We start from the raw sequence: 26641 nt of genomic DNA on the forward strand, positions 1-26641 counted from the left end.
ATCAGCCCAGAGCCTGACGCGGGGCTCGAACTTACGGACCGCGAGATCGTGACCTGGCTGAAGTCGGACGCTTAACCGACTGCGCCACCCAGGCGCCCCATAAACAGTGATAATGTTTTAAGTACAATTGATCATCATTCATATTTGCAAATTTGCCTCTTCTCTAAAATTTATTTGTAACCCCTAAATCAATGCCCATGACACTTTTCAAAGACATGTGCAGACATGTGCAGAGTGGTAAAAAAATGCGAATTTCCTGAAGTGCATCTTCCTACTGAGGTGTGGAACAAGGCAGAGCTTTCCCTTCTTGTCAGCTCATCCTGTAAACAGGTCTCCTTTTCATAGTCTAATTAGTGTACCACCTTTATCATATTTTGTCCTTTTCATTGGTGATTTTGCTTCATAAAAGATCCCCTAAACGTAGTATTAAAGTGCTGGCTAGTGTTCCTAAGCACAGGAAGGCTGCTTTTTGCCTTACAGAGGAAATAAGGTGTGTTAGGTGAGCTTCATTCAGTTTACAGTGAGTTTAATGTTCGTGAATCAACAATATGGTATACCCAGAAAAAAGGAATAAGAAATTCACGAATCTGTAGATAAGCCAACTCCAAGTGCTAAAATAAAACCTATAGTGCATGGTGAAGCTGTGGAAAAGAAGGAATAGTGACTCTGTTTATGGATTCATGGACTTAGGACTAATTAAAAAAAAACCCCAAAAACAATGAAATGGCATTGTGGTGAGACTTTGAGCTTACAACACGTTTCCCAGGATCAGGGCAATGTTAAACGCTCCTTGCCTCCTGCTGGCTGGCTCACGCATTTTAAGGAAAAATGGTGTGAAAAATGTTAAACTTGCAGGCAAGGTGGGTTCTGCAGATCAGAACCAGGATGCTGTGGAAGAATACCAGCTAAGTGATAACACAGGAAGAAGGGATATCCAGACAAGCAGGTTTTCCACACTGATGAGACTGGCTTGCTTTCACAAGGTCAGTGGCAAATGAACCCATATAATACAAGTGGTGTCCAAAGCCCCTGACCTTTAAGTCATTTAGAGACCATACAACCTTGCTAGAGTGTGCCAGTGCCAAGAGTGGTTTTATGTGTAAATCCTTCGTGGTGCATAGAGCCCCAAGTCCATGAGGGCTTACAGGGAAAAACTGAACTGTGTGCCAGCCCATTGGAGGTGGGACAGAATGCATGAATGGTTATCTAAAATATTCTGGGATTGGTTCTCCCAACTGCTTCATCCTAGAGGTTGAACTTGGTTTTCAGAATGAAAACCTTGCCTTTGAGGTTTTATTCCTGGATAATATCCATTGCCTTGAAGAACTCAGAAATGCCTATCTCAGTGTAGTTCCTTTTATGCCCCCAAACACTGTGTCTCCCATCCACCCCCTCGATCAGGGCACACTTAAAGCTTTCAAGGCCTACTTCATGAGAAAGCTTTTGAGGCTCTCAACACCAACAAGGAAACCACCCTGATAGATTACTGGAAGTCAGTCACCATACGCAATGTGATTGTTTTGGCACAGCTTAGGACAGCATCGAGCAGGCTCCTGTGAATAATTGTTGGGGAAATGTTTGACCAGACTGCGCTGAAAAGTTTCAGAGGCTTTGAAGGTGTTACAGAAAATAAAAAGAACAGTGTTAAAAACATAGTGTGTGTTGCACCAAGTAAGTGAAGAAGGCTTTGGGGCCATGCAGGAAGAAGATGTGGAGGAAGTTTTGGTAGAGAAGGCAGGAGAGCCACCGATGAAGACCTGGACAAGACGACCAAAAGAGGCGGCAGATTCAGTGATGCAAGGCAGCCTAAGACTCCCAAGAATTGCTCTTCTAACAGTGGCCAAAGCACTGGAATGGAATTCTGCCCTGGGAAAAATTGTCAGTGACACACACGGAAGAATGTGACTCTGTGCTTGAACAAAGCCTCAAATTTAACACCACTGTGTTTGCCCCTTACGTCAAGACACGTAAAAGATTTGAGGTGAGAAGTTAAGCAGACAAGGCTGACTTAACTCTTTGGAGCCAGTTTGGGAGGGAAAGTTGCTGATATTGTCCACAAGTTGCAAGAGCCAAACTCTTGAGGTAGAACTGCCAGATGTCACCATGTCACCCTCATCGCCTTCTTCCTCTTCTGCAGAATAATTGTCAACAACCTTTCCCTTGGTTTTTATGGGCACGCCAGCCACACAGTGCACTGCCCCATTGTACATCCTGCAGGTCCACTAAGAGTAAGACGCTAACGTTTTTATAAACCTTTAAATGTTTAATCTTTGGTCTCTTTCCTAGGACCTTATTTGCATTAGTGTACAGTATATAGTGTGTGTTAACAGGACTGAGTATGAGTACTGTATGGTGTGTGTGTATTGTATCTGTGTACTGTGTGTGTGTGTGTGTGTGTGTGTGTGTGTGTGTGCGCGCGCACACATACCCGAGTGCGTCCGTAATCCTAGTACAGTACGCAAAATGCTATGATCATAATGTGTTATAAAGAATCTACATATAATTATTTGTAAGAAATATATATGAAATCAGGGGTGTTTTCAGCAGAAACAAGGTTATGCATTGATGGGACCAGAGGCTTGCAGGAACCTAACCTTGTATTTCCTTTTGGAGTAATGGTTCAGTAGTGTTCATGGTGACCGTCTAGAACTTAAGTACCTCAGATATTCTGTACCTTTTTTCCTACATCAGTAGGTGGTATGGAGAGCACCTTATGTTTTGTCCCTTATGGACAGATCATTAGCTTATTTTAGATTTTATGTGTGTGTATGTGGGTGGGGGAAGGGGGAAGCGTTTTCAATTGTAAATAATGCTACAGTTAACATGGTGAAAACATCTGAGACTATTATCTAGAATAAGTTTCTGAAATTGTAATTGTTGGGATATAAGAATATATAGTTGGAAGCTTGATAATATTTTTGGTAATTCTTTTCATCGTTCTTTTTTTTTTTAACTTTTAAAATGTAGTATGTAAATATACAAACTATATATCCAGTACAGGGAACTAGTATGTATCAGATGGCCATAATAACTAAGAACTTTTTTTTTCTTTCTCAAATAAATTTTAAAAAGCCTAATTATTTGCAAAATTCGGGTTAACAACCTTTTTTTTTCCTTTTTATTTAAAAGTGGCAATTGTCTTTTTATGGTTTTTTTAAAAATGTGCTGGTGGTATCCATTGAAAGTCACAAAGTTCTGTAGAATGAATGATTACTACTGCTTTGTCTGTAGTTAGGACAGATTCATACTGATCCTTTCAGATTAAGACTATGGTAAACATAGTAATAATAACATAATTTGGTTATACTCTTATACTTTTGTGTGTTCCCTCCACATGACCTAGATATTCATTAACACCAGGAAGTAAGAAAATTAGAGGCAAAAATAAAATGTTTCCCTTTGCTTCTCTGTAGGGTTCAGCTCCACCCCCTTCTCCAACACCTAACAAAGAGATGAAGAACAAAGCCGTTCTCTGCAAACCTTTAACAATGACGAAAGCTACTTACTGTAAACCTCACATGCAGACCAAATCTTGTCAGACAGGTAACTTAGGAAAATTTGACTTAACACCTCACTCACCGAAATTCATGCTTGTCTCAAATAATAGGCTACGGAATGTGTCTGCTTGGTCACTTTGTCATTCCCTATTGATTTTGCTTATCCGATTTTAGATATTGCCTTGAGAATACAGCATAATATTTAAAATCATTAATGAAAAGCTGTGTTAAAGGTCTAGAATAAAAATTATGTCACAGGTGAAAAGCTATATTAAAAATTTCCTTGGGGCTAAAATTCACTAAAGTTAAAAGTGTTGCCTCAGAGATCACCTCTTTAAGAATGACCTGTAATGTTAGCAATTCTATTTCCTTGTCAGAATGCGATGAAATAATTCAAATATGTGTTTTTATGAGATTTAAATGTATCTTAATTAGATACATATTTTTGCAGGGGTTATGAGGGGAATCTAGGCTATCTGGAACTATGTAACATTTTTAAGGGATATTTTCTTTGTATTAAGAAAAAAAAAGACCTAAATTCTATTTTATTCTCTTTAATACAGCTGCTATATTTAGTTTTGTTGTTTTTACATCACCTAATTTTGTGAAAACTGAGAATTTCTTTTAAATGGGAACAGAGGCACTTAAATATTTCTTTGTTACCAAATTATTTTAACACTGAGTAATGATACATAAGTGCTGTTTAAACACATTTTGTATTCTTAGATGATAATTGGAAGACAGAATATGTTCCAGTGCCTATCCCTGTGCCTGTGTATATCCCAGTACCTATGCACATGTACAGTCAGAATATTCCTGTTCCTACTACAGTTCCTGTTCCTGTAAGTCGGACTTTAAGTTCTTTTTCATTATGAGGTTTATCAGGCATTAAGTGGGAGAACAGTGTTGTTGTAATTACTCTCTCAGTGAAGCTAGTAGGACAGAGGGTTGAGTCTTCAGCTTCACCAGTTAACTTAGGTTTGGTTGACTGTCAGTGTTTGATTTGTGTTTAATCAAGTAGATCCTTAAAGGTGAAGTTTAGCAAGTGTCTGCATCTGCTTTATGCACATGATGTTTTATATTCGAGTTCATTGCAGAGAAAAACATTTGTAAAGTTGTCAGGTTTAAAACTGAAACACGGAAGAGAATTTTGTATATATTATAATTACATTATTTTGTCCTAAAACACTTGCGGTACTTAAGACACTATGCCACGGCTTGGCTGTCCCAGTCCTCTGCGGGGGGGGGGAGGGAGTGGGCAGAAGTACCTCACTTATTTTTCTTTAATGTTTATTTCAGAAAGTAGCTGGCTTATATTCTGGGCTTACTCTGTTATAGTTGATATCTTAGTTTTGATATGTGTTTTTTTCCCCCAAAGCTTTTATCCATCCTGTGTTAGAATAATTTTTAATTTGGAAAATTATCGTGTTTTTTTTTTTTTTTTTTTTTTAAGAAAAGATTTTATTTTTAAGTGATCTCTGCACCCAGCATGGTGCACAAACTCATGACCCCGAGATCAAGAGTTGCATGCTCCACCAGCTGTGCCAACCAGGTCCCCCCGGAAAATCATGTTTTAACATGGAGTAAACTTAACAGTAAATACTTTGGTTAATTAGGTGCCGGTTCCTGTTTTTCTGCCTGCCTCCTTGGACAACAGTGAGAAGATCCCTGCAGCAGTTGAGGAGCTAAAAAGCAAAGTTTCCTCAGATCCTCTTGATGCAGAGCTGCTTACAATGACAGATATGATGACTGAGGACGAGGGGAAGACGGAAGCTGCCAACATCAACAGTGAGCTGCTCTGTATTTCACTTTGTGAATAAGTGTATTATTGGTTTTCAGAGGGTTGTAATTGTTAAAGTATGTTCCAGAGCATATCATTAAGTTTCAACTTGATACGGGAATGGGGGAGGCATTGCAGCAAAGATGTATTTGAAGAGACCCATGCTCTAGCCACAAGCTCTCTTCTGTCAAGCCCAGTTTCAAGCAGGAATTTGAATGGTCCATGTTTTAATTATAATAGGATTTGACTTCTAAAATTAACTCAGAATTTTTCCTGTTTTAGTGGACTACCTCAGACACAAAAACAACTTGTAGTCGGCTTTAATAATCATCCAAACTCTTATATCGTAATGGTTATCCCCAATTTGTTTGTGGGCTGTACTTAGTAAGTTGCATTATCTAAAGGAGGGTTTATCCCAACTTCTGTTAGGGCAGTGCTTGCCAAATGGTATATATGATGAGTATGCCATGGATGATTCTCTTAGAATATTTATTCCTACCCTTACTCCTCTGGTAACACGTAGAGTCCTGTTTCAACCATAAGCTGCCTAATTCACTTTACCCTAGTGTACAATAGAAACACTGTAAATTCTCTCTATTTCATAATGTGACCTTGTTTATGAAAGACTTGGTTACAGTGGTTTTGTTTTTTAAGGAAGTGAAATGGGAAAAATGTCACTGTTAATCTCATAGAAAGGGTGTTGTTTTGTGAAACCTTTGTTTCGTGTGTGTGTGTGTGTGTGTGTGTGTGTGTGTGTGTGTGTGTCTTTCTGTCTGCCATCACCAAAATGGATAAAATGCATATCTTACTGTGGCTTACAATACAAAAATGTTTGAAAGCAACTGATCAGAACATTAGAAAGCTGTTGTAATTGAATGATATGGATAACCTAGGTCACAGTTCGTAAAGAGTGCTGAAAATTGCAGTGATCCACCCTCATTAGTTTATTTTTGACAAGAGATTGCTTTTAGAAATATCATACATACATACTGGAATTGCTTTACTATCATTAACTTTTGAAGAGGGGCAGTCAGAAACTTAAAGGATTAAAAGTTTCCGTGTACTCATGATCATGTAACAATTGTATAGTATTTTACATTTCAAGATGGCTATATAACTTTTCCTTTTATGACTATTAATACATGTGTTTATTCTTGTTTATATATTGTTCATATATGTTTCCAGACTAAATATAAGTACTGTTTGCCAGATTAAATATAGACTAAATATAGGTGTTTTGATTTGTAATTATATCGTGAATTGATTACAGGTGTAATTATTGAAACAGACATAATTGGTTCAGATCTCTTGAAGAACTCTGACCCAGAGACACAGTCCAGTATGCCTGATGTACCATATGAACCAGATTTGGATATCGAAATAGATTTCCCTAGAGGTACTCAAAATGCTATTATGCTGTTTTATTCTTTCGATGTGAACTTTGGTTATGGAATTTAGTTATGGAGTCATAATTGTGGTTATGATCATTAACCATTTAATGTTCATGTTAGTGCCTTTACTGTTTATATTTGGTTTTGTCTGTTTTTTTTTACCAAACAAAACTCAACAGTTAACTTCTGAGATGAGGCATAGGACTTATAGAAAATTTCTTAGAGCCAAAAAAAAAAATCTTTCGCAAAGTAAGATTACTTTGAAAATAGAGAAAAGTTAAAGAAGTGACTGTTTCTTTTCTTTCTTTTTTTTTAAACGTTTATTTATTTTTGAGACAGAGACAGAGCACAAGCATGGGAGGGACCAAAAGAGAGGGAGACACAGAATTCGAAGCAGGCTCCAGGCTCTGGGCTGTCAGCACAGAGCCTGACGTGGGGCTTGAACTCACGAACTGTGAGATCATGACCTGAGCTGAAGTTGGATGCTTAACCATCTGAGCCACCCAGGCACCTCTTTTTTAAAAAAATGATTGTTTGTTTTTAAAAAAAATTTAAATAATCTATTGATGGCTAATAAGCACACCAAATACAATGTAAAGCATTTTGGGGCACCTGGGTGGCTCAGTTGGTTAAGTGTCCAACTTGGACTTCTTCCCTGGCAGTGGAGAGTGGAGAGTTCTCTCTCTCTCAAAATAAATAAGCATTAAAAAAAAAAAAAAAAAAAAGAATGCAAAGCATTTTATTTTGAGAAAGATTTGGTATGTTGAAACAGATTTGTACTGAGATCATTTGTTACTTTTTAGTTTTTTTAAATGTTTATTTATTTTGAGAGAGAGAGAACATAGCAGGGGAGGGGCAGAGAGAAAGGGAGAGAATCCCAAGTAAGCTCCACACTGTCAGCTCAGAGCCCCATAGGGGCTCAGTCCCATGAATCGTGAGATCACGACCTGAGCCAAAACCAAGACTTGGACACTTAACCGACTCACCCACCCAGGTGCCCCTGTACTGAGACCATTTAGATCTTAGAATTGAATTTCAGGTTGTAATATTTTTCTGATATTATACATTTTTATGAAAATGTCATATTGTTATTCAGTATACATGTGTTTTATGAGTCTGAATAGGGCTTATCAGAACTCAAGACAATTCTCTATTCACCCTCTCCTGTAGCACAGGTTACCCCCTGTATATAGGTGTTTGTTTATATTCTGCGATTAGTTCTTTGTTGCTGGCTGTATTTATGTAACATAAGCCTGTGCTGTTATATTTGGAAATAAAAGTTCTTCTGATTTGATTGTTAGCTGCTGAGGAACTTGATATGGAAAATGAATTTTTATTACCACCTGTTTTTGGAGAAGAATATGAGGAACAGCCTAGACCTCGATCTAAAAAAAAGGTATAAATGAATAGTATTCTTACATTCAGCCACTATCTCTTTGTAGTGGTAACCTCTTTAGTTATAGAGCAAGGATACAGTGAGTGACCCACAGTTGTGCTGAGAATATGGGAAGACTTTTTTCCCTTAGATGTAAAAAGACTTCAAGAGTTAATGTGAAAGTAATAAATTAATTTTCCAAGTAATAAAAATGTCTCATATTTGTAACTTCATAGAAGAGCAAGTATTTTTGCCATTTGCTTTTTCTTTTTAATTTTATCCTGACAAAAGGTTGACATAGTTGCTCAAAAAGTAAACTCCATTCTTTGCCAAGAATTGAGACTGTTTTCTAGGGATCTGTTTTTTCCACTGTTATTTCTGATGAGACTAATCTATGAGGTTAAGTTACAGTGTGTAATATCTGGTCTTTTTTACGCAAGCTAGTACATAGAAGGACATGCTGGACAGTTTAATTGTTTAGGCAGACCAAATCTTACTGTTGTTAACAGATGTGATTTAAAAAAATACTTTTTCAACAACTTTACTTATTTCTGATTTTCAACATAAAGCAAGATCAAAAGAAACAAAAAGGATGACTTTCACAAATTTTCCCACAAAGAAAGAAAAAAACTGAAAAAGGAGTGAGTACCTGCAGTAGAATGAAGTTGGACTCCTATTTGACACCACACACAAAAATTAACTCAAAATGGGTTATAGACCTAAATGTAAGAACTAAAATATAAAACTCTTAAAAGAAAACAGGCCTAAATCTTCACTGCCTTGGGTTAGGCATAGTTCTTTGACAGGATACCAAAAGTACAAGGAACAAAAGGAAAAAATAGGTGAATTAGGTATACTACATCAAAATTTAAAACTTTTATATAGTAAATAATGCCATCATGGAAGTCAAAGGAGCTGAGTGAAATTGAAATTGAAAAGTTCAATTTCTCTCTTACCTTAAGATTTAGAACCCTTTTCAGATTATTTATTAATTATGTCTTAATTTTCTTACCAGTGACTCTCACAGCAGGAGTTATTATGATTTTGATATACAAAGTGGATTATGTAGAAATATGGCATTTCTGGAGATACATTTCAAGTAATGTTATAGGTAGCTATTCTCAGATTTCAGAATACCAGTCAATTCTAAGCATATAAATAGATGTTATTTCTCTTTTAATTTTTATTTGTTGAGGGATGGCTTACATAAAGTCGCGAAATAATGTAGGTATTTTTTTAAAAAAAGATTTTACAATGGTATTTTACTATTAGGGAGCCAAGAGAAAGGCTGTATCAGGATACCAGTCTCATGATGATAGTTCTGACAATTCAGAATGCAGCTTTCCTTTCAAATATACGTATGGTGTAAACGCATGGAAACACTGGGTCAAAACTAGGCAACTTGATGAAGATCTTCTTGTATTAGATGAGCTAAAATCTCGTAAGTGTTCTGATTTTGTTTCCTCTACACCCTATTTCAAATCAAGATTTTTGTTATTAACTACCTTTACTTAAAAAAACATAAATGTAGCTTAAAATATTTTAAGTACATTTAAATGTAGCTTTCATTTTACTTTTAAATTCTAATATTTAAGTCTAAATCAATTTCAGAAAGTTTCTTAATCTTAAAAAGAGAAAGTTTCTTAATCTGAAGAATAAATAATAATAATTACTAATGTTTTACTTCTTTTTAGCTAAATCAGTAAAGTTGAAAGAGGATCTGCTCTCTCACACCACGGCTGAGCTTAACTATGGGTTAGCTCATTTTGTGAATGAGATCCGACGGCCAAATGGAGAGAGTTATGCACCTGACAGCATCTATTATCTTTGCCTTGGAATACAGGAGGTTAGTAATTTGATGGCTATTTTTGGATATAATGTTAATAAGAAAGGTTTTTGTGGTAGGGGTGCCAGGTGGCTCAGTTGGTTAAGCATCCGAATTCAGCTCAGGTCATGTTCTTGCAGTTCATGGGTTCGAGTCCCGTGTTGGCGTTTGTGCTGACAGCTCAGAACCTGGAGCCTGCTTTGAATTCTGTGTCTCCCTCTCTATGCCTCTCCCCTGCTTGCACTCTGTCTCTCTCTCTCTCTCTCTCTCAAAAATAAATAAACCTTAAAAGAAAAACAAAAAAGGTCGTTGTGGTAGTTTTGGAAGAGAAAAATGTTACGTTTCAAGAATATTAAGGGTGGCTTTATGGAACATAATGATTTCTTGGCTTGCCAAGAAAAAAAAAAGAATTTACTCTATTTGAATATATAATACTAGGATATTCTTTTTTTTTTTTTTTTTTTAATTTTTTTTTTTTTTCAACGTTTATTTATTTTTGGGACAGAGAGAGACAGAGCATGAATGGGGGAGGGGCAGAGAGAGAGGGAGACACAGAATCGGAAACAGGCTCCAGGCTCTGAGCCATCAGCCCAGAGCCCAACGCGGGGCTCGAACTCACGGACCGCGAGATCGTGACCTGGCTGAAGTCGGACGCTTAACCGACTGCGCCACCCAGGCGCCCCAATACTAGGATATTCTAAAGGATTTTCTTAGTTACTTTGTATATAGGTGTTTCATAATGAGATCTGTTCTTCAAAATCCTCAAAATCTTGAAAACTGTTGTACCAAAACCAAAAAGAATTCATGTTTAGGGGCACCTGGGTGGCTCAGTTGGTTAAGCGTTGAACTTCGGCTCAGGTCATGATCTCACGGTTTGTGGGTTCGATCCCCGCATCAGGCTCTGTGCTGATGGCTTGGAGCTTGGGGCCTGCTTCAGATTCTGTCTCCCTCTATCTCTGCCCCTCCCCCACTCCTTCTCTCGCTCTCTCTCTCTCTCTCTCTCTCTCAAAAATAAACATTAAAATTAAAAAAAAGAGGGGCGCCTGGGTGGCGCAGTCGGTTAAGCGGCCGACTTCAGCCAGGTCACGATCTCACGGTCCGTGAGTTTGAGCCCCGCGTCGGGCTCTGGGCTGATGGCTCAGAGCCTGGAGCCTGTTTCCGATTCTGTGTCTCCCTCTCTCTCTCTGACCCTCCCCCGTTCATGCTCTGTCTCTCTCTGTCCCAAAAATAAATAAACGTTGAAAAAATTAAAAAAAAAAAAAAAAAAAAAAAATTAAAAAAAAGAAAAAAAAGAAAAATGGTGTTAGGGACAAGTCACTTGAAACTCCTGCATCTATCTTTTGTTACAGTTAGCAAAGCTGTATATTTGTTGCCATACATATGATAATCAGGATGGCTTCATTTCTTCCTTAAAATTGCAAATAAATGAACTAACATCCTGAGGTGTGATCCTATATATGTATATATAGATCCATGCTGGTATACATGTAAACAGAAAAATGTGTTCCTTTGCAGATAGTGGATCTGTTTCAATTGTACACTCCTGATGTTTCTAATTTGTTATATAGGTAAATTACTCTTTATTTTTTTGGAATCGTCTTATAAAAGAAGATCATTCTTTAGGGGTTTAAATAAGCCACATATCTGTGAACCTTGATTGAGTCTACTTTCCGTAATAGACATAAATACCAACTTTAGGTGTTGGCTTGTAATTCTGAACAAATTGTTCAGGTTTGAGCCCAGAGGTCAGAAAGTATCTTAGCTTAACATCCTATGTATTTTTTAGCTGTGATAAATGATAGAAGGAGCTCTTTTTACGTAGAGTTTTGTTTATAGCCCGAGAATTTAATGTTATGTTGCCAACTGATGTAGTCACTGAAATTATTCAGAAAACTAGAACTGTCTTAATTTGTATTTTAAGTTGTGTTCTCTTCAGGGTAGAAATTTGCCCAAGATTACATAAGTGGTAGTGGGAAGGTAGCACATGGCTGTAAATTATTGTGTGTTCAAGGGCCATCATATATTTTGCAGTAGCAACCTAAAAAATATATAGTAGGTTTTACTTTTCCTTATTCTTCTTTGATAGATTTATACGTACCTTAGCCTCATATTTAGATGGTGACAATAGGTCATCCACCATTCCAGATCTCAAAATCCTGGAAAACTAGAGATTTTACTCTTTAGTTTTTCAGAAACACTCATTTGGTAGTAAAACCTGAGTTGAAGAGTTGTGAAGTTTTTGTCTATTTAGTGTACTTTCTGTTTGATCATCTACAGAATATTAACTACATAATTCACTATAGAATAGTTAATGTTTCTAAAGGAATAAAGGGTACTTTCCTAGATCACTTTAGGAATATTATGTAAATATGTACATGCCCTGAATTTCCTCTGTAAAATCCAAAAAAGTTTTGAATTCCAAAACATATCTGGCCTCAGTGGTTCTGGTTCAAGGTTTATAGACCTGTGTGTGTTCCCCCACCCCCCATTTTCTTCATACCTAGGAGTAAAAAAGAGTAGGAATAGCAGGCAAAACCATCTCAACTGTCTGGTTTCAAAATAAGTTACCTGTTACATGATAAAGACTCTTCTTCAGAGCAAATAGGATTTGGGTTTTACTCTTTGTGTCTTACCCCATGCTGGCCCTATTGTAGGCGCTCATTAACCTGGATAATTGTCAACAGCTAGTACACAATAGACCTGTATTGTCCAGTTTTTCTGCTGCTTTTTATTGTGTGTATGTATTTAAGATGGTGGAACAATCTTTTTTTTAAAAAGAAGAACATTTATATCATCATCTTGGAAGTAGTTCAGTTGTTCAGATCAATCATTTGTAAAAGTGTAGAAGAGGATATTAGGGTTCTGCCAAGTTAACTCAGCAGGAAGGAAAGAGATTGAGTTCTAGGCTCTTATTTGTGTTGTTTCAATGCAGCTCTACTTTTTGGTATGTTTTGGGGTTCTGTATAAAATTTCATTTAAAAATGGCTTCTAGAAATTCAGCTTAAAAAACTAGTACCTGAATCATAAAATTTTAAATCACAGGGTAATAAAAGACAACAAAATGAGCAGTCTCTGTCTTACCCATCTCTGTTCCACTTAGTTCACCTCCCTGAAGTCAAATACTCTCTGTTGGCTCTTTCCTTTCCTCGGACATTACTTTGCATATAGAAATACAATGGATTTTTGTATATTCATCTTATATTCTGTATGTACCAATTCATTATTCGTTTTGTTAGGTGGTAAAGACAGTTTTGCCTCTTTCTTTCCAATCTGCATGTCTTCTTTTTCTTGTCTTATTACATTGGTTAGGGGTGTCAGGCCTCCTTCCCCCTCCCAACATTGAAAGCAAATGATGAGAGCAGAAACCCTCACCTTGTTTCTAATTCTTGAGGAAAGATGCTTCACCATTAAGTATGATGTTGCCTATAGGTTTTTTGTAGTTTCTTGTTTGTTACCAGGCCAAGGAAGAGAACTTCTCTCCCTAATTGGCTGAGAATTTTTCTTAACCTTTTATTTTGTTACTGAGGGTTTTTATCATAATCGGTTACTGAATTTTGTCAACTGCTTTTTCTGCATCTATGGAGACAATCATATGGTTTTTCTCTCTTATTCTCTTAAGAGAATTAATTTTCAGATATTAAATCAACCTTGAATTTCTGAGAGATACTGCATTTGATAATGATATATTAACTTTTTTATATACTGCTGATTAAACTTGCTAATTTACTGTTAATGACTTTGCAGAGGTTCATGGAGGATACTAGTCCATAGTTTTCTAGAGATCTTTCCCTGGCTTTGGTGATACCACTGGCCTCATAAAATAAATTGGGAGGTGTTCCTTTCTCCTACTTTTTTTTTTTTTTTTTTTTAAAGCTTGCTTGCTTTTCCTTCCTTCCTTCCTTCCTTCCTTCCTTCCTTCCTTCCTTCCTTCCTTCCTTCCTTCCAGAGAGCATGAGCTGGAGTGAGAGAGAGAGAGAGAGAGAGAGAGTCAATCTTAAGCAGGTTCCACACTGGTGTGGGGCTCGATCCCAGGACCCTGGGATCATGACCTGAGCTGAAATCAAGAGTCGTATATTCAACCAACTTAGCCACCCAGGACCGCCCCCCCCCCCCCCCCCCCCCGCCTTTCTTCTCTTTTCTGAAAGAATTTGTGAGAATTGGTATTATTCCTTTCTTAAGTGTTTGACAGAATCCAGTGAAGCTACGTGGGCCTGGTTTTTGTTTTTTTTATTTTTATTTTTGTGGGGTTTGAGGTAGTTTAAATTACTAAGTCAATTAATTTAATTTTTATACGGTTATTTAAGTTCACTCTTTATTTTGAGTTCATTTTAGCAGTTTTGTCTTTAAAGAAATTTGTGCACTTGATCAAAGTTGTCACATATTTGTTAGCATGGGTTGATGTTGATAGGTAGATAGCAGCTTAAAAATGTAATGGTTTATAATGATAAAAAACATAGCCCTTAGTTTATACATTGTGAAAAACAAATGGCTAGTGGGATTGGGCCTAATGGGGCTAGGGTTCTGGTTTGCCTGTATTTGCTGATCTAGCTAAAAGTTTATCAGTTTTCTTTTATTGATTTATTCAGAGAGGCAGCTTTTGGTTTCATTGATTTTTCTCTGTTTTTCTGTTTTCTCTTTTTTGGAGTCTCTGACCTCCATTTGCTTTCTTAATTTGTTTTCTTTTTTCCAACTTAAGATCATTGATCTTCGACCTTTTTTCTTTTCTAGTAAAGCATTTAAAGGTATGCATTTTCTTCTATCAACTAGTTTACTTGCGTTCCATAAATTTTTTTTTTTTTTTTTTTTTTCAACGTTTATTTATTTTTGGGACAGAGAGAGACAGAGCATGAACGGGGGAGGGGCAGAGAGAGAGGGAGACACAGAATCGGAAACAGGCTCCAGGCTCTGTTTTCATTTTCCTTAAGTAAAGAGAATTGGCTGGCTACCCTGTAACTCTATTATAGGAAGTTGAATCTCTGGATTGCTTTTTACTGAGTGGGTTATTTAAATATTAGAACTCCAAATACTATTAGAGGTTTGAGATCTAAATGGATTGCATAAGAAGGAGTTATAAATCATGTCTTTAAGTTGGTCTTTTTTTCTAATTTTTTTTTATTGTGGTAAAATACACGTAACATATAACTTACCCATTTTAACTGTTTTTAATGTACAAGTCAGGGATATTAAGTACATTTGTAATCCTGTGCAAACATGACCACCATCCATCCCCATATAGCATAACTGAAACTCTGTACCCATTAAACAGTAACTCATTCTCTCCTCACTCCACCCTTGGCAGCCATCATTCTGTTTTCTGTCTCCATAAGTTTGACTACTTACGGTATCTTGTATAAGTGAAATCATACAATATTACTCTTTTTGTGACTGGCTTTTTGCACTAAGCATAATATCTTCAAAGCTAATCCATATCGTAGCATATGTCTGAATTTCCTCCCTTTTTAAACAGGGTCTTTACATTTGACTAAAACTGTTTCCTCAGAAATTTTTTTTGCTACTGAACTAGAATGAACTAGAATGGTTAAGATAGTAAATTTTTCTTTTCTTTTTTTGTTTTTATACCATAATTGAAAGAAGTTTTTTTTACTATTCTCATCATTGGACATATTTTCACAGACTTGATTTAATTTTGTAAAAGGCTGTATGGGATTTATAAGCAGCTTTAAAAATAATCTTAAACCTCAGTGTAAAGATAAGCTATCTAAAATATACTTTACAGAAATCATTGCTGTTTAATGTTACTTCAAGGATGTGTACAGAAATAGAAGCTATTTTTGGAAGAGTGCATATTTTTCTGTTGCATTTATTGATTTTGTTTGCATCTGGGAATAAAATAATGTCGAAGAAGTAGGACTTTTTTTGTATTTGTTTATTGAAGGAATAACATCTTTAGTTGTGAGGACCAGGTGTTGTGAATGTAGGTAGTAAATAGGTAGCCGCTTCTGTACTGCATATTGAGAAATTAGGTGTAATTATGGATGTTTAATTAGTACTGTGTGAAAGGGGTGCACAGCATTTTTTTTCTAGCTCACAAACAGAATAGCTGACTTTCTCCCCTGATTGTATAAGGATAACGGTTATTGTTAAAAAAGAAAATTATGTGAACTCCTACAATCATGATCATTCTTTCCTCTCATCCACTCTTACCTTACACATGTGAACACATGCCCTGCACACCAAATGCATTGTCAGTGGAATTGTGGATACCGTTTTCCTGAACCTTCCCCACTTCATCAGGGTTAGCTAAATGTGTATGCTTCTCGTATTTTTTTATGAACACGGCAAAAGATATAATAGTTTGTCAGCTAAGAACATGGAGCCATATTAAACTCTTTTGTACTATAGTTTCCTTCCTTCTGTTTCTCAGCACATTGTGGCAGTCCCTCTAAGTCAGCTGGAACAGACTTAACTGTGTGTATTTCATACTACATTTAATTTATCATTTCAACAATGATGAGCATTCCCTTTGTTTCATAAAATTTTGCTATTATAGATAAACAGTGTACACCTTCTTTCCCCTCCTTCCCCAGATATTACATAATGATCCTAAAGATGTTTTTCAAAAAAAAAAAAAAAAAATTTTTTTTTATGTTTTATTTTTGAGAGCGAGAGACATAGTGTGAGTGGGGGAGGGGCAGAGAGAGAGGGAGACAGAGAATCTGAAGCAGGCTCCAGGCTCTGAGCCATCAGCACAGAGCCCAGTGCGGGGCTCGAACCCACAAACTGTGAGATCATGACTTGAGCCAAAGTCTGATGCTTAACCAACGAGCCACCCAGGTGCCCCGATCTTAAAGATCTTAAAGATCTTATTTCTATGAGATTAGATTTCTGAAAGGGTATTATTAGACCATAAAAAAGCATATGTTTTATTTTATTTTGTAAGTTTATTTACTTAGAACGTGCACATGCAAGCGGGGGAGGGGCAGAGAGAGAGAAGGGGAGAATCTCAAGCAGGCTCTGTGCTGCTAAGTGCGGAGCGTGATACAGGGCTCGAACTCACGAAACCGTGAGATCATGACCTGAGCCAAAGTCTGACGCTTAACCGGCTAGCCACCCAGGTGCCCCAAACATCCTTTTTATTGTAAATGCTATCACGATATTGCTTCCCAAAAGTGCTGAGGATCTTTTTAGTTGGCCATTTGAGTTAGCTTTTCTGTGAAGTTTTGCTTTGTTGCGTTGTTTATCTCTTTCCATTTGTGAGAATTCTTTGTTTATTCTAGATAGTTATTCTCATTTTCCAAAAATTTTTCCAAAATTTCTTATCTTGAAAAATGCTTTTTTCAAGAAGAGTTAGAACTCCATTTACTATATTAAAAACTAGAGTAAACTCACTTATTAATTTGAGCTTGTTAATTTGAGTTCTATTATATAGAACTTTTAAAAATTCTATTAAAATATGTATAACAGTTTAAAATGTATTTAATCTTTGATTCAGAAGGGCCTTAAGAATTTGCCTTATTTTTCACAGAAGTGGTGTAATGCATTCAGAGTTTTGCTAACTTTCTTTCATTGGTTTCTTCAGGAGACATTAGTTAACTGTTTATTGTATGCTGAACACTGAACATTGGAGTAGATATTAGAGATTACTTTTTTTTTTTTTTTTTTTTTTTTTTTTTTTTACTATTTACTGATTTCCATGCACTGTACTAACTGCTTGACATGTCATTTAATCCTCTCAACAACCTTACTATTCTTCTCACCATTGTTTAATGATGAAGGAAAGTTAAGTAGCTCACCTGAGTTTATATAGCTCATATATTTTGAATCTGGTAAGCAGTCTGACTTAAAAGCTGTAATATGTTCTGCCCAAGGATTTGGAACACATACAAAAATAATATTTAAACAGTGTTGTTCTCATGGTATGGTATGTCGGTGGCACAGAGGTGGGACTAATTGGTTCTATAAGGATGTAATCTGAGAAAATAGTGGGGAAGATCTTTAAATTGAACTTTGAAGTAAATCTAGAAATTCTAGGCAGGAGGGATGAGGGAAGAACAATGGCATTTCAAGAACAGAGAAAAATATATACAGGGCACAGTTTTCCAGGAACTGCTTGGCATGGCTGGAATGTAGAATATGAAGTGTAGAGAGCTTTGGGTGCAGCTGGGGTATGAAGTAGGTAACAGTCATGCAGCAAAGGGCCTGTATTTATTGTTAAAATGTTTAGACATCTTTTATCCAGGTTGAAACAGGAAAAGGTTTTAAGTATTTTTTAAAGATCACACTTGATTTTTTTTTTTTTTTTGCCTTAGAGGTAGGCAGCTGAGGGTTGGAATAATATTACTGAAACACAAATTATTGTGCAGAGCTGCTGATTTGTAGCTAAATTAATGGTGGGTTGTGTTTACATTGGTTTTTTTTTTTTTTTTTTTTTTTTTTTATAAGCAAAGGTCCCCTCTTGGGCTCATCCTTTTTTTTTTTTTTTTTTCCCCCAACGTTTATTTATTTTTGGGACAGAGAGAGAGACAGAGCATGAACGGGGGAGGGGCAGAGAGAGAGGGAGACACAGAATCGGAAACAGGCTCCAGGCTCTGAGCCATCAGCCCAGAGCCCGACGCGGGGCTCGAACTCAGGGACCGTGAGATCGTGACCTGGCTGAAGTCGGATGCTTAACCGACTGCGCCACCCAGGCGCCCCGTGTTTACATTGTTTTTAATGAAGCTTTATGCAAGTAGCATTTTATAAGACCATCAATTTTAGACACCTATAAGTACAATCTCTTAAATATATCTAATAACCCTTAAATGATGAGTGCCTTGTATTCTCAACATACTATTTATAAATTGTTATGCATATTGTTACATATAATAGGTTTTGCTTAGCTAGTTTTCTAAAAACATTGTCATTACATATATACTATATTAGTGACAATTCATGTCTAAACAAACATGTTACTGACTGAACATTTTCTAAAACATATGATTTTCAACTATGTTAGTAGACTTATATTCTACTTCTCAAATACCAGTGTCAGAATTTCTGCTTAAGTAGATAAATAGTTACCAATGTGCTGCTTTGCATTTTTAATCCAAAAGAGAACAGAGCCCTTGAAACTTAGCTCATCCGAAATAAGTGCTCTACGTGTAAAATACACATAAGATTTCAAAGAATTTATATTTTAAAAATGTAAAACGTATTCTGTCTCCTTCTCTTTCTGCCCCTCCCCACTTGCATTATCTCTGTCTCTGTCAAAATAAATAAACATTAAAAATTAAAAAAAAAAAAAAAGATTTCTAAGAAGGGGCGCCTGGGTGGCTCAGTAAGTTAAGCATCTGACTCCTGGTTTTGGCTCAGTTCATGATCTCACGGTTTCATGGGTTTGAGCCCCACATTGAGCTCCTCTGTGCTGATGGTGCGGAGCCTATTTGGGATTCTCTGTCTCCTTCTCTCTCTGCCCTTCTCCCACTCACACTGTCTCTGTCTCAAAATAAATAAATAAACCTAAAAAAATATATAATAAATAAATAAAAATGTATAATATCTGATTAAGTTTTATATTGTATGTTTAAAGTAATGTTTTAGATATATTGGGTTAAATAAAATATTTAACTGTAACTTCTAAAAAAATTTTAGAAGTTTTAGAAAATTTAAAATTATATGTGTAGATCACACTATATTTTGTTGTTCAATGATACTCTGTGCAGTGGTTCCAAAATTATCTCTGGATCTCTAGTTCTCTCAAATATTGTTCCAAAGCATTCTAAATGCAATGAGAAACCAGAACCCTTATAAAGGAATTTATATTTTGGAAAGAGAATACTTATTAATTTAAATAATTCTGTAATTATTTAGTAATTATTTTTTAGTAAAAATTTTTATTAAGGTTGCTACTCTTGGGGCACTTGGGTGGCTCAGTTGGTTAAGTGTCTGACTCTTGATTTCGGCTCAAGTCATGATCTCATGGTTCATGAGATCAAGCCATGTGTCAGGCTCAGCTCTGGCAGTGAGGAGCCTACTTGGGATTCTCTCTCTCCCTCTTCTTCTCTCTCTCTCTCTCTCTCTCTCTCTCTCTCTCTCTCTCTCTCAAAATAAATTAACTTAAAAAAAAAAAAGAAAAAAAGATTGATACTCTTTAGACAAGCCTGACCCATCACCGTGTTTTTTCCAGGGTTACTTCCTAGAAGGTGTTGATGGCTTCTCCTTTGCTTCTGAAAAGCAAAAGTTACTGCGCTTTGGTGATGGGGCAGATTAGGTGTTCATAAGTTGTGTAGATTGGGTGTTTGTAAATTGGGACTGCCTTAATGGAAAATAACAGCTATACCATAATATAGTATTGCTTTGAATACTACAGCAATGACTAATAAAGCTTATCGTCATTCCTTCTGTAACAATAAGAGCAGCAGATCTTTTGATTTATCAGGGATTGCCAAAAAAAGCACATCTTTTAGGAGCTACTTGCAGTAAAGTGGAGTTGGAAGCATGGTAGTTTTTGGCTTGTTGTTAAGGTTCTGAATGTACATAGAAATTATTTCCCCCTTGGGGCGCCTGGGTGGCTCAATTAAGCGTCCGACTTTAGCTCAGGTCATGATCTCTCTGTGAATTGAAAGCCCCGTTTCGGGCTCTGTGCTGACAGCTCAGAGCCTGGAGCCTGCTTTGGATTCTGTCTCCACCACCCCCCCCCCCCCGCCCCTCCCCCATTCACACTCTCTCAAAAATGAATAAACATTAAAAAAAAAAGTTATTTCCCCCTTATTGCTTGACTTATAGCTGAAAATTACTTCAGGATCATTTCTCTCATGATTGCTGCTTTAAATGGTAAGAACAAAAGAGAAAAATTGCTGTTCTGAACATGAGGATTTCACTTCTGCAGTTGTTTTGTATAATGGGCATCAACTTTACATTAAAAAACATTAAAGAGATTGAATTGTGATATTGTATTTTAACCAATTAATGCTACAGTCATAACACTGAGAATTTCCAGATATTTTTATAGAATTTCTGCCCTCTGACTAACTCATCAGTAGGGAAGGGATCTGACACTGTCACTTCATTGATTGCCAGGCACTTGGGTTGTCATCCTATTCGCAAGGTATCAGTTACGAATTTTTGTTCTGCCATTTTGAAATTATGCTGTCTCTCTTCTGACTAGCAGGACTAACATTATAATGATCAGTTCAGATGATGATACGCTAGTCTGATATTTGATTATTATATGGTGTTTTTTTTTTCCATTCTTTTACTTTTCATTTATCTGTGTCTGCATATTTAAAGTTAGGTGTCTTGGAGCACCTGGCTAAGTTGGAAGAGCATGCAACTCTTAATCTTGGGGTTGTAAGTTTGAACCCCGTGATGGGTATAGAGATTATTTTAAAGAAAATAAAACTTAAAAAAAGTAGGTTTCTTGTTAAGCAGCATATTGTTGGGCCTGGCTTTTTTTTTTTTTTTTTTTTTTTTTTTTAAAGTCCAATTGACCAATCTTTGTCTTGGTATGTTTAGACCAATAAACCTTTTTTTTTCCCTTTATATAAAGAACCAGATAGTAAAGAACCAGTTTTATTTGTCTTTGCAGGCCATACTGATATATCATGCACCCATTCAGCTCTGCCATTGCAGTATGAAAACAGACTTTGGCAATATGCAGATGTCACTTGTGTCTGTGTTTCAAGGAAACTTTATTGACAAAAATAGGCACTGAACCAGTTTTGGCTCTCATTTGCCACCCTGGTTTAGATCTTTTATACTTAGTATAATCACGGCTGCCATTGGATGAGAATCTGCCATTGGTTGTTTTGTATTTGTTTTATCTGTTCATTATTGGGTTTGTTTTTTTTTTCTCTGCTTTCTTTTGAATTAGTTATTTTTCTGTGATTCTATTTTGTCTCTGCTGTTGGTTTATTTTTTGCCTCTTAGTTTTGTTGTGGTTGCCCTAGGATTTATAATATGGGTCTTCAGTTCATTATCTACCCTCAGATATTATTGTACCACTTTATGTATCACGTATGAACCTTATAACAGTGTCCGTTTCCCATCGCCTGCCCCTTTGTGCTGTTGTTGCCATACGTTTAACTTTTACATTATTTTATTCCAGATTCCACTGGAGATGGACTTTGCAAACTTTAGTTTTTAAATCATTCCTTAACAACTCTCATTGTTAAGATTTGTCATAGTAAGTTATTAGAGTCAAGTTTGTAGTGACTCACAGGAGTTAGAGAGGAGCAGTAAGTAAAAAAGCGTTCCTTAACAATTGAGTGCTAGAAGAGACCCTCAGACCACTGCAGAATAACATTTCATCCAATTCAGAATTTTTCTTTAATAATTTATAATTTAATTACTCTTACTTGAAAATCTAATTTTGTTTTCTCCATGTTCTGTATAATGAACATTGGAACCAGATATTCTGTTTTTATCTGACAGACTGAAGATTTCTGCTAGTTCTTACATTCTGGATTCTAAGTAATTGGCAACTTTGATTCTTTATGATTTCTAGGTATATAGATAAAGCCAGTAATCTCTCCTGTTGTATTATGTTAGTGTGCCTGGTTTTTTGGTTTTTGATTTTTGGTTGTTTTTTTTTTTTTTTTAGATATAAGCTTTCTTTCTTAAGACATATTGTATAAGTATATATTCACTCTTTATAGTAAGCTGGTTTTCCTTCAAGAAACTTTTTTTTTTTTATTGTAGTACTTGTGTGGTAGTAATCGAAAAGACAACATATTCATTGATCCAGGATACCAGACATTTGAGCAAGAATTGAATAAAATACTTCGAAGTTGGCAACCAAGTATACTTCCAGATGGTAATGCTCGCTTGCTGTCTCTCTCATATATATGTATATACACACACACACATATATGTATATATATATGTAAAATTTTTCAGGATTGAGAGTTTTAAATGTAACTTCTGTACTATTGTATCTGTCTCCTATGAGTATTCTGGTTCTTGAGGTAATCCTCTCTTAAATAAAAGTGTTGCTGACTTGCTACTGGGATTTTTATTTTTACAGAAAGTATGTTAAAAATAGTTAGGAAATAATTTAAATTAGTGTATTTTTCAGAGTACTTATTCATGAACTCATCTGTTCATCTTTTGTTGAATTAGAAATGAATGTAGTTGATAACTAGTGTTTATAAAGAGCTTTGTAATAAATGTGACCTGCTTTCTCTGGAGTAAGAAACTGGGTGTGTATTCTTAAGCCCTGCTGTGGATATTGTGATACAAATTTCTCTAAGAAATCTGTTTTAGATGTGTGAAGAAAATGTGTTTGTGAATGGAAATCACCTATTTTTTTTCCCCAGCAATCATGCAGATTTAAATTCCTTTCTGACCGTTGTGTGCTTGTCCTATAGAAGACCAGAAGCAAACATCTAGTCTCTTATTCCAGAGATGCTAGCACCATAGTCTTGTGTATTCCCTAGCTTCTTTTGTCATAGAGCTGCATAGGTAATTCTGAAAGTGTGTTTTGACCTGGTGTGAATGGAGGATTGAAATAGGTTTGTTCTTGAATTAACTTTATTTTTTTTTTTTAGATGGTTAAATGATCATTATTTTATTTGTTGTAATTTTTAAAAAATATTTCTGTTTAAGGGTCAATATTTTCTCGAGTCGAAGAAGATTATCTCTGGAGGATAAAACAACTGGGCTCACACTCTCCAGTAGCTCTTCTGAATACCCTGTTCTACTTTAACACTAAGTATTTTGGTCTGAAAACAGTGGAACAACACTTAAGACTTTCCTTTGGCACTGTGTTTAGGCACTGGAAAAAAAATCCTTTAACAATGGAAAACAAAGCATGTCTTCGATACCAAGTGTCTTCCTTATGTGGAACAGATAATGAAGGTAGTGTAACATATTTTTATTTTTGTACTGTCTGTGGCAGGGATGGCCAAACTTGGCCTTAGTAAAGACCACCTGGGTCACTTGTTAAGACTCTAAGGACTGCCATTTTCATAAAGTAAGACAACCTATATCTTCTTAAGACCTCTTAGTTCATTTTGTTTGAAAAAGCCACGTATTTGGTATAACAGATACAAGGAGTGAATAGTACTATTCTTTCTTCAAGATTAGTCTCAGGAAGTTCATGTAATTTTTTTTTTTAAGATAAAATTACTACTGGAAAAAGAAAACATGAAGATGATGAGCCAGTATTTGAACAAATTGAAAATACAGCCAATCCTTCTAGATGTCCTGTGAAAATGTTTGAATGCTACTTGTCTAAAAGGTAAGTGTTAATGATATTTAACTTTTTAAATGGTAGTATAGGTTAGTTTCCTTGAATTTAACACTACCAAGAGGTGACATTTTTCAGTGATCTTTCTTAGATTTTTCTCTCACTTCTCACTCACATCTAATGTTTGTAAGTCTCATTATTGTAAAATACCTAGCTTATACTTCATACTTTAAGGTTCAAGCAAATGTTAAGAAATTGTTGTTTAGTGAAGTTACTACTATTATTGTCATCTTTTAAATTACAGCAATTCCAATAATAAAGCATAGGACACAAACTTTTTTTTGTAAAGCGTCAGATAGTAAATATTTTAGGCTTTTTAGGCTATAGAGTCTCTATTGAAGTTAATCCATTCTGTTGTTATAGCCAGAAACCAGCCATATACTATTATAAATAAATGGCCCTATAGTATTTTTATAGTACTTGTAGTATACAGTTTTATTGTGTTCTAAAACCTGAGACAAACAAGTGATGGGCTATAGTTTGCCCACCCCCTGGTGAAAAGGTATGTTCAAAGGTAGAATAGATGGAGATGAAAACGAAATCTTTACATGTAAGAGAAAATGTTCCTTTAAGAAGGTCTTACATAGTGTTCTGAAAGTACTATACTTTTCAACTATACCACCACTTTGTTCCCTCAATCTAATACCAACAGGCATTTTAGAAAATGTTAAACCATTGAGATGTTTAGGGATCATAAACTATGTTATGCTTGTCCATTGCTTTATATATATGTACTCTTTAATTTTTGAAGGCTTAGTATGAACTAAGAGTTCATTTCCTTATGTTAAGTTATATAAATTATAGATAGGTCCCCAAATGAGTTCTTAAGAACTAATGATGTCATCTACAGATAATAGTAATATTTTTGACTGGTTTGGGGTGGCCCTGTTTGGCTGCAACAGTGTTAGATCTTCCAGTCGTGGTAACTCTTAGTTGGAAATCCCTATCTCAGTATTGTTGGTATTTTAAAAGTTAAATTTCTATTGTATAATGCTATTAGGTATTTTTATTTTATGGGCTACTATATTTCATCAATTTTAAGACACACTTTTCAAATTTTACTATCTCTGAAACTGGGATGCATGTTATAATTGATACAACTTAAAATTATAATTGATAGTGTTCTACTTGTTTAGTGGCAACATTAAAATAATGATTAAAAATATTATTTCTTTTGATGGTGTTTTGGATTCAGTGAAATCACGGAATTCAAATGGTGGGAAAATAATCTTTTATCACAGAAATTAACTTTGAAAATATCTTAATGATAAAAAAAATTAATATAAGTAATGACATGATCTGACCACATAATATGGTTAGTAGTAACAGCATTGTTCTTGGAAGACGAAAAGAAAGTTGTGGGGAATTTTGTATATATACTGTGAAATTGACTTTCTCCTTTCTCCCAAAGTCCACAGAATCTTAATCAGAGAATGGATGTTTTTTATTTGCAACCAGAATGCTCTAGTTCTACAGATAGCCCTGTCTGGTACACATCTACTTCACTGGACCGAAACACCTTGGAAAATATGCTTGTACGGGTTCTTTTAGTAAAAGATATTTATGATAAAGACAATTATGAACTGGACGAAGACACAGACTAAAAAGGAACGTTTCAGAAGCAATCGGGATAAAACAGCATTAGATAGTCATGCTGCTAGATCTTTATTATGGAAAACATTTCAAGTTTACTCCTTCTGTTTTGAGTTTTGTAGCAGTGTACCCACACTGGGTATTACCATGTAAATAATCTGTGAGTGAAAGTTGCCATTATTCTATGTAGTGGTTTTAGGATACTTAACAAATACATTCAGATTCTTTTTTTATTATTTATTTGATTAGGTATGTTTGTAACTTTTTACATTACAAAATACGAATGAGAATGTGCCATGTATAATTTTTTTCTTGTAGTAAGAAACATCCATATTGCACAACTCTACTGTTGCAAAGCTTCCTTGAAAGGAGGCTCTTTTACTGGGTTCTTTACCAGATGGTTGTGTATGGGTAGCACTACTAAAAGTTTAGAACTTGCAGTGTCTTTCCGAATTTTTAAAATAAACTGTAAACTAATAGGCTGGGTTTTTTGTTTTGTTTTTTGGGGGTTTTGTTTGTTTGTTTTACGTTTTAGTTACTGAAGCCTCACAAGGTTATGTAGAGAGATACCATCTTCTGTACCAAAAATAGACGAGAGAATGCTGTCGATATTGGTGTACTGTAATGTGAATCTATACTGGTGAAAACAACTTTTTGTTCCCCTTATTAAAACCTTAGTGTCCTTTTCTCATTTGTGGCTTTCTGCATCACCCCAGTCAATAATATATATATATATATATATATATGTGTGTGTATATATATATATGTATGTATATATGTGTGTGTATATATATATATATATGAAGAATGATGTTGAAAACATGATCATTGAGACATTTTCTTTGTAAAAATGTCCAGTGAAAGTACAAAATTCTGTTTTCTGTGCCAACCATAAGTATCCAAAATCCCATTCATTTATAGAAGTTTGATTTTTCTTTTTTCCCCTTAAAGATACAGATCATGTTGCAGTATCTGAGTAGTACTCTAAAACT

General features: G+C 35.6%; 1 protein-coding gene across 6 annotated transcripts in view; it reads left to right on the forward strand.

The window, feature by feature from the left end:
• The window catches only part of ZMYM2 (zinc finger MYM-type containing 2), a 103325-nt gene extending 76989 nt beyond the window's left edge, over positions 1-26336 (forward strand). For all 6 annotated transcript variants that reach the window (XM_045443884.1, XM_045443857.1, XM_045443864.1 and 3 more), the window contains 11 exons: positions 3414-3543; positions 4224-4339; positions 5114-5285; positions 6548-6673; positions 7970-8064; positions 9316-9484; positions 9738-9889; positions 22508-22622; positions 23414-23665; positions 23927-24047; positions 25468-26336. In XM_045443884.1, the coding sequence (XP_045299840.1) occupies positions 3414-3543; positions 4224-4339; positions 5114-5285; positions 6548-6673; positions 7970-8064; positions 9316-9484; positions 9738-9889; positions 22508-22622; positions 23414-23665; positions 23927-24047; positions 25468-25660 (1641 nt within the window). In that variant the 3' untranslated portion in view covers positions 25661-26336. The remainder of the gene's footprint in view (positions 1-3413; positions 3544-4223; positions 4340-5113; positions 5286-6547; positions 6674-7969; positions 8065-9315; positions 9485-9737; positions 9890-22507; positions 22623-23413; positions 23666-23926; positions 24048-25467) is intronic.
• The last annotated feature ends 305 nt before the right edge of the window (positions 26337-26641 follow it).

The sequence above is a fragment of the Leopardus geoffroyi genome, chromosome A1 (assembly GCF_018350155.1).
Source record: "Leopardus geoffroyi isolate Oge1 chromosome A1, O.geoffroyi_Oge1_pat1.0, whole genome shotgun sequence".
Classification (NCBI taxonomy): Eukaryota; Metazoa; Chordata; class Mammalia; order Carnivora; family Felidae; genus Leopardus; species Leopardus geoffroyi.